Source organism: Pan paniscus, chromosome 16, assembly GCF_029289425.2.
Source record: "Pan paniscus chromosome 16, NHGRI_mPanPan1-v2.0_pri, whole genome shotgun sequence".
In the NCBI taxonomy this organism is placed as follows: Eukaryota; Metazoa; Chordata; class Mammalia; order Primates; family Hominidae; genus Pan; species Pan paniscus.
Window position 1 is genome coordinate 30,792,273 of NC_073265.2, and position 7,229 is coordinate 30,799,501.

Genomic DNA, 7,229 nt, shown 5'->3' on the forward strand with positions numbered 1-7,229 from the left:
CAACACACCCGGCTAATTTTTTGTATTTTTATTAGAGACGGGGTTTCACCATGATGGCCAGGCTGGTCTCAAACTCCTGACCTCAGGGGATCCACCTGTGTCAGCCTCCCGAAGTGCTAGGATTACAGGCATGAACCACCACACCCGGCCCCCATTGATTTATTTATTAATATAGATACAGGCTTTTATACATTGGGTTATGATTTAATACTATTTCATTTTATTTATTTACTTTTTGAGACAGAGTATCGCTCTTTTGCCCAGGCTGGAGTGAAGTGGCGCAGTCTCAGCTCACTGCAATCTCCAGCCCCTGGGTTCAGGCGATTCTCCTGCCTCAGCCTCCCAAGTAGCTGGGATTACAGGCATGTGCCACTGCACTCAGCTAATTTTGTATTTTTAGTAGAGATGTGGTTTGGTTTCACCATATTAGCCAGGCTGACCTCGAACTCCTGACCTCAAGTGATCCACCCGCCTCAACCTCCCAAAGTGCTAGGATTACAGGTGTGAGCCACCACACCCAGCAAATACTATTTTATTTTGTTGCTCAAATTTTTTCACCTCTCCAGTGACCTTTTACTATACCCTGTCGGGGTGCGTGTGTGTATTTCCTTACGTTCTGGCATTACAAGAAAGTAAGGAAATAGCTCTTCTTGTATATTTCCTGCCCCAATCCTAGAATCAGTCATTTCTTCAAGGACTCTTGAAGAAGTTATTAGAGAATAACTGTTATTGGAGAATGGTATTAGAAACCGAGATCTGGGCCAGGCACAGTGGCTCACACTTGCAATCCCAACACTTTGGGAGGCCTAGATGGGAGGACAGCCAGAGGCCAGGAGTTTGAGATCAGCTTGGTCAACAAAGGGAGACCCTCATCTCTAATAATAATAATAATAATAATAATATTAAACTAAGATCTGCATGGTAAGTATGCTCATTGCTACTGGGGTGTCTTGCTTTTTGGCCCTTCTCAACTGTCAGAGTAAGTGAATATATGTATGTATACTACAGTATACACACATATTTATAACTTTCTCTATGTAATCATCTGTATATATGGGTCAGTTTTTTTTTTTTTTGAGATGGGGTCTCGCTCTGTTGCCCAGGCTGGAGTGCAGTGGCGCAATCTCAGCTCAGTGCCAGCTCCGCCTCCCAGGTTCACGCCATTCTCCTGCCTCAGCCTCCCAAGTAGCTGGGACTACAGGTGCCCACCACCACACCCGGCTAATTTTTTGTATTTTTAGTAGAGACGGGGTTTCACCGTGTTAGCCAGGACGATCTCGATCTCCTGACCTCGTGATCCACCTGCCTCAGCCTCCAAAAGTGCTGGGATTACAGGCGTGAGCCACCGCGCCCGGCCAGGTCAGTTTTTTTTTTTTTAAGTCTACCTGTTACAGATGTATATTATAATATTTACAGCTGAAATTATATGGCTAAGATTTGCTTTTAGAAACTTCAGCAATCCGGCTGGGAGTGGTGGCTCATGCCTGTAATCCCAGCACTTTGGGAGGGTGAGGCAGGCAGATCACGAGGTCAGGAGATTGAGACCATCCTCGCTAACACGGTGAAACCCCGTCTCTACTAAAAATATAAAAAATTAGACGGGCGTGGTGGCGGGCACCTGTAGTCCCAGCTACTCAGGAGGCTGAGGCAGGAGAATGGTGTGAACCCAGGAGGCGGAGCTTGCAGTGAGCCGAGATAGCGCCACTGCACTCCAGCCTGGGCGACAAAGCAAGACTCTGTCTCAAAAAAAACAAAAAAACAAAAAAACAAAAAACAAACTTCAGCAATCTCTGGTTGTCTAGCGGTTAGGAATAAAAGTTGAAGAAAAAAAAAACCTCCAGCAAAACAACGAACTAGGACAATGAAATACAATTGACTAAGATAGTCATTGAAGCAGGATACCAGGTACACTGGGGATTCACTCATTATACTGTTCTCTCTACTTGCATGTATGTTTGAACTATTCCGCTGGGCACAGTGACTCATGCCTCTAATCCCAGTACTTTGGGAGGCCGAGGCAAGTGGATCACAAGGTCAGGAGCTCAAGACCAGCCTGGCCAATATGGTGAAACCCCATCTTTACTAAAAATACAAAAATTAGCTGGGCATGGTGGCATGTGCCTGTAGTCCCAGCTACTCGGGAGGCTGAGGCAGAAGAATCGCTTGAACCGGGAGGCCGAGGTTGCAATGAGCTGAGATAGCACCACTGCACTCCAGCCTGGGTGACAGAGCAAGACTCAGTCTTAAAAAAAAAAAAAAAGAAAAAGAAATATTCCATAATACAAAATAATATGGCTGGGCGCAGTGGCTCACGCCTGTAATCCCAACACTTTGGGAGGCCGAGGTGGGCAGATCACAAGGTAAGGAGTTCGAGACCAGCCTGGCCAACGTGATGAAACCCTGTCTCTGCTAAAAATACAAAAATTAGCTGGGCATGGTGGCACGAGCCTGTAATCCTAGCTACTCAGGAGGCTGAGTCAGGAGAATCGCTTGAGCCTGGGAGGCAGAGGTTGCAGTGAGCTGAGATCGTGCCACTGCACTCCAGCCTGGACAACAGAACGAGACTCTGTCTCAATAAATAAATATGTACATACATACATACACATATAAAATAAGAAAATAGAGCCAGAAAACCCTCACTGACCAGGCTGCAGTTAAAGAGGTTCAAATAGAGAAAGACAGCCAGCCAGATACAAGGCATTAACACAAATGCACATACAGGCACACAAGCATACATACATACACGCACATGCATACACACACATATACATACAGACGCACACACGCATACACAGGCACACACACATACACACACACATACACACGTGTCCGTACACACACAAAACTCTTCCACAGCCATCCTTAGGTGAAATTTTGAAGATGAAAGTTTTTCTTCCATGTTTAGACCCATCTGCCCTTTCAGAAACCCCAACCTTATTGCTCTACTGCTTCCTAAATCTGCTTTTGGAGGGAAATCTGATCATTTGAAATATTTCCTGTGACTGAAAGTCAAAGTGTGGTCTTCTTAGGAATTTACATTTCTGTGTCATCTTTGATGGGGCAAGAAGTCGCATTGTTTCTGGCTTAGGAATTTCAGGCAGTGGGTGTTTGACAGGGACAGCAACAGTCCCCAACACATGTGGAATTACACATATAGGTAATGTTTCTACCAGTCCCAGAGGTTTCTCTAAGGTGAGGAACATAGTCTGTGGCCTGCCCCATCCCCCCATCCCTTGAGTGGAACTTGCCCACTCTTACCTCTTTTTTTTTTTTTTTTTGAGACAAGATCTCGCTCTGTAACCCAGGCTGGAGTGCAGTGGCACCATCTCAGCTCACTGCAGCCTCCACCTCCCGGGCTCAAGTGATCCTCCCACTTCAGTGTCCCAAGTAGCTGGGACTACAGGCATGCGCCACCACGTCTGGCTAATTTTTGTATTTTTGGTAGAGACAGGGTTTCACCGTGTTGGCCAGGCCGGTCTTGAACTCCTGACCTCAGGTGATCTTCCCGCCTCAGCCTCCCAAAGTGCTGTGATTATAGGTGGGAGCCATCACGCCTGGGCAACTCTTATCTCTTGAGACAGCAGTTGGGAAAGAACAGGTCTTTGGTTATATGACCAGTGAGACTGTCATGATCCTGCAGCTCACCATGGTTTCCTCTTGTTTCCCCCACTCTAGGGGTGGGGCAGAAGGCCTTAACTCTGAAAAAGCTGAAACAGCTGCTTCTTCAGAGTGCTGGAAGTTGGTAGCAGAGTGCCCTGCTTCTGTGGACAATGGTTTTTATCTCCAGGTTTGTCTTCATCTTCTCTGGATCCTCGGCCTCCTTGAACAGTTCTGGGTCATAAAAGGCTGAGAGTGGGCAGAGAGTTATTTTACTAGATTAGTGAGATGCTGTGCCCAACCTAGTCCCATCCATAATAAGGGGCTGCCGCTGGCCCTTCCTCTCACTCAGTCTTCCTCCACCCTTGCGGCCCCTTCTTACTCCTCTGGAATAGAGTATAGCTGCTTCTGGTTCTGTTATAAGGACAGGAACTCCTGGGACAGCTACTCCCGCATTAGGTCAAAAACATTTCCTGTTGATTTTATTAGTTTCCTTCCAAACAATGCATTTATGGAAGAAGAAGAGCTTTTGCAGGCATGCATTTGCACAGGCAGCCAACCTCCTCCAGTCACACACAGACACACACACACCTCCACACCCACACGCACACACTTTCTTCCCATCCGCCCACAAAGCATCAGTCACATTTAGAATTTGCACAAATGCACACCCTCCCTCATACATCACAATGCATACCCTCTCATCCACCTACATGTCTCTTCCACAAAATCACACCTGCTCACATACCCTTAGAAGCACATTCCTGTACTGTGCCCAGAGAGAGAAAGGTGGGGGAGATAAGCAAGGAGAATGGGTTAGAAGGGCTCAGGAGGTCAAACCTCTATAGGAGCTGAAAAGTCAGAAGACCAGGACCCCCCACTCCTCTCTGCCCTTTTTTTTTTTCTTTCTTTTTTTTTTTTTTTGAGATGGAGTCATGCTCTGTCGCCCAGGCTGGAGTGCAATGGCGCAATCTCGGCTCACTGCAACCTCCGTCTCCCAGGTTCAAGTGGTTCTCCTGCCTCAGCCTCCTCAGTAGCTGGGATTACAGGCAGCCGCCACCACATCCAGCTAATTTTTGTATTTTTAGTAGAGATGAGGTTTCACCATGTTGGCCAGGCTGGTATCGAACTCCTGACCTCATGATCCGCCTGCCTAGGCCTCCCAAAGTGCTGGGATTACAGGTGTGAGTCACTGCTCCCGGCCTCCTCTCTGCCCCGTAAGTAGAAATACTACGGCTGGGCAAGGTGGCTCATGCCTGTAATCCCAGCACTTTGGGAGGCGAAGGTTGCAGTGAGCCGAGATCACGCCATTGCACTCCAGCCTGGGTGACAAAGCGGGACTCCGTCTCAAAAAAAAAAAAAAAAAAAAAGAAATACTATGAATTGAGAGAGATTTAGAATTAGGGGTAGGGGAAGCAGGAACTCAGGGCCCCCTGTCCCACACAGAAAGTGTGCTGCCTCTGTGACAGTGATGTATCTCAGGCTGGTGGCTGAGGTGGGAAGTTTGTCAAGGCTGTAAGTGGCATCCATCACATGTCCGAGAAGCCCATTTTGACCAGTAGAAAAGGATGGCCTTTAGGGTGGGATTCCCTATCAGCTCAGGAAATGGTGGGGAGGGAATGAAGAGAGATAAGGAAGTAAAAGGCTGGCTTGGGCTCTGGGTCCAACATCCTCTAGAATGAATCTTACTAATGTCAGCTGGAATCAAGAGGAGGAGGCTCCCCTTCACTGGAAACTTGAAGTCCCCCTCAGAGAAAAGGCGGGAGAGAGGGCTTGGAAAAGTGACAAGTGCCCAAGAGCAGCCCAGGCAATTCTGCCTTCGGCCCCAGACTATTGTCTGCCTGCCCTGACTCAGCCCAAACTCAGAAACTGTGGATTCTGGAAAGTAACGAGACTTTTCCTTTGGGAAACGGTCCTGAAGCTGACCCACAGTGCTCAAGAAAATTGGCAGAGAGGCCAGGCACAGTGGCTCACACCTGTAATCCCAGTATTTTGGGATGCCGAGGTGGGCGGATTACCTAAGGTCAGGAGTTTGAGACCAGCCTGGCCAACATGGTGAAACCCTGTCTGTACTAATAACACAAAAATGAGCCGAACATGGTGGTGGACACCTGTAATCCCAGCTACTCATGAGGCTGTGGCAGGAGAATCGCTTGAATCCATGAGGTGGAGGTTGCAGTCAGCCAAGATCGCACCATTGCCCTCCAGCCTGGACGACAAGAGTGAAACTTCATCTAAAAAAAAAAAAAAAAAGAAAAAGAAGAAGAAAGAGAAGAAGAAGAAGAGGAAGAAGCAGAGAAGAATAGGAGGAGGAGGAGGGGAAGGGGAAGTGGAAGGAGAAGGGGAAGAGAGGGAGAGGAAGAAGAAGAAGAAGAAGAGGAAGAAAGAAGGAAGAAGAAGGAAGAAGGAAGAAGAACATAATTGCCAGAGAGCTCAGTGAAACAGAGACAGAGGAGACGGAAGTGAGCCACACACTCTGCGTCCTCGCCTCACCAGGAAACTACTAAAGTTCCTGGGGAAGCAAAGTAGAATTTCATAAGAACAAAATGGATGGAGAGGAGAAAACCTATGGTGGCTGTGAAGGCCCTGATGCCACGTATGTCAAATTGATATCATCTGATGGCCATGAATTTATTGTAAAAAGAGAACATGCATTAACATCAGGCACGATAAAAGCCATGTTGAGTGGCCCAGGCGTTTTATGGGTTTGGCTTTTAAATTTAGGTCTTTGGTCTTAAGTTAATTTTTGTTTATGCTGTGAGGTCAGTTTGCTGAGAACGAAACCAATGAGGTCAATTTTAGAGAGATACCTTCACATGTGCTATCGAAAGTATGCATGTATTTTACCTACAAGGTTCGCTACACTAACAGCTCCATCGAGATTCCCGAATTCCCAATTGCACCTGAAATTGTACTAGAACTGCTGATGGCTGCGAACTTCCTAGATTGTTAAATAAAATAAATTATAATAAACTGTTAACTCTTTTCAGTATGTAATACCTGTAGATCAGTTAGTAACTTTTTCATATATAGCATGTTGCCTGTATGCAGTTTAACTATATAAAGTTCATTGCAAAGCAGATTATCTTTTTTTGATAGCAATCAAAGTTGAAATTTGTTTGCTACATCAACAAATTAAGAACATTTTCACAAACTGAGAAATAAACAAATATGCCAATTAAAAAAAAAAAAAAGAAAGAAACAGAGACAGAGATATCTGGCCCCTGCCATCCATGTCTTGACAGTGCCTCATGAGTCTCTCCTCCTGCTGCCGCCTGGGGGCGCCCCCAGCTGGGTCTCAGGCTGCTGCCAGCACTGCTGTTGTTATCATTAGGGTAATTAATAAACAAGCACTGCTGGGGCCAAGTGGAAGAAGAGGCAGGCCCCTGCTGCTCAGGAGAATCCCTGAAAAGATCCAGTGAGCCTGCGGCAACCAGAGCTGAGTGGCTGGTCCCTCCTCTCTACCCAGGACCTCTGGAAGGGGTGTGGGGTGGGCTTCCCCCTGGAGGGAAGGGCAAGGGGAGGAGCACACTTGGTAGGCTTGGTTTGGAACCAGCTCTGCATGTGCCTGACAGGATGTCTGTGGGCAAGGCCACCCTCGTGATTACTGGTTGTGGGGCAGGCTCTGAAGC

The 7,229-nt window shown here is 47.1% G+C and overlaps 1 protein-coding gene across 1 annotated transcript; it reads left to right on the plus strand.

The window, feature by feature from the left end:
- The first annotated feature begins 5,496 nt into the window (after positions 1-5,496).
- On the plus strand, positions 5,497-6,577 carry LOC100987164 (elongin-C-like). The gene is made up of 2 exons (XM_003826618.6): positions 5,497-6,291; positions 6,360-6,577. Exons 1-2 carry the CDS (start codon positions 6,144-6,146, stop codon positions 6,548-6,550), a joined length of 339 nt encoding a protein of 112 aa, XP_003826666.3. The 5' UTR covers positions 5,497-6,143; the 3' UTR covers positions 6,551-6,577.
- Positions 6,578-7,229: the final 652 nt, after the last annotated feature.

Coding starts and splice junctions, on each gene's coding strand:
- LOC100987164 (XM_003826618.6), top strand. CDS start 6,144: ATGGATGGAGAGGAGAAAACCTATGGTGGCTGTGAAGGCCCTGATGCC. Junction 6,292..6,359: donor AGCCATGTTGAGTGGCCCAG/GCGTTTTATGGG, acceptor TTATGCTGTGAG/GTCAGTTTGCTGAGAACGAA.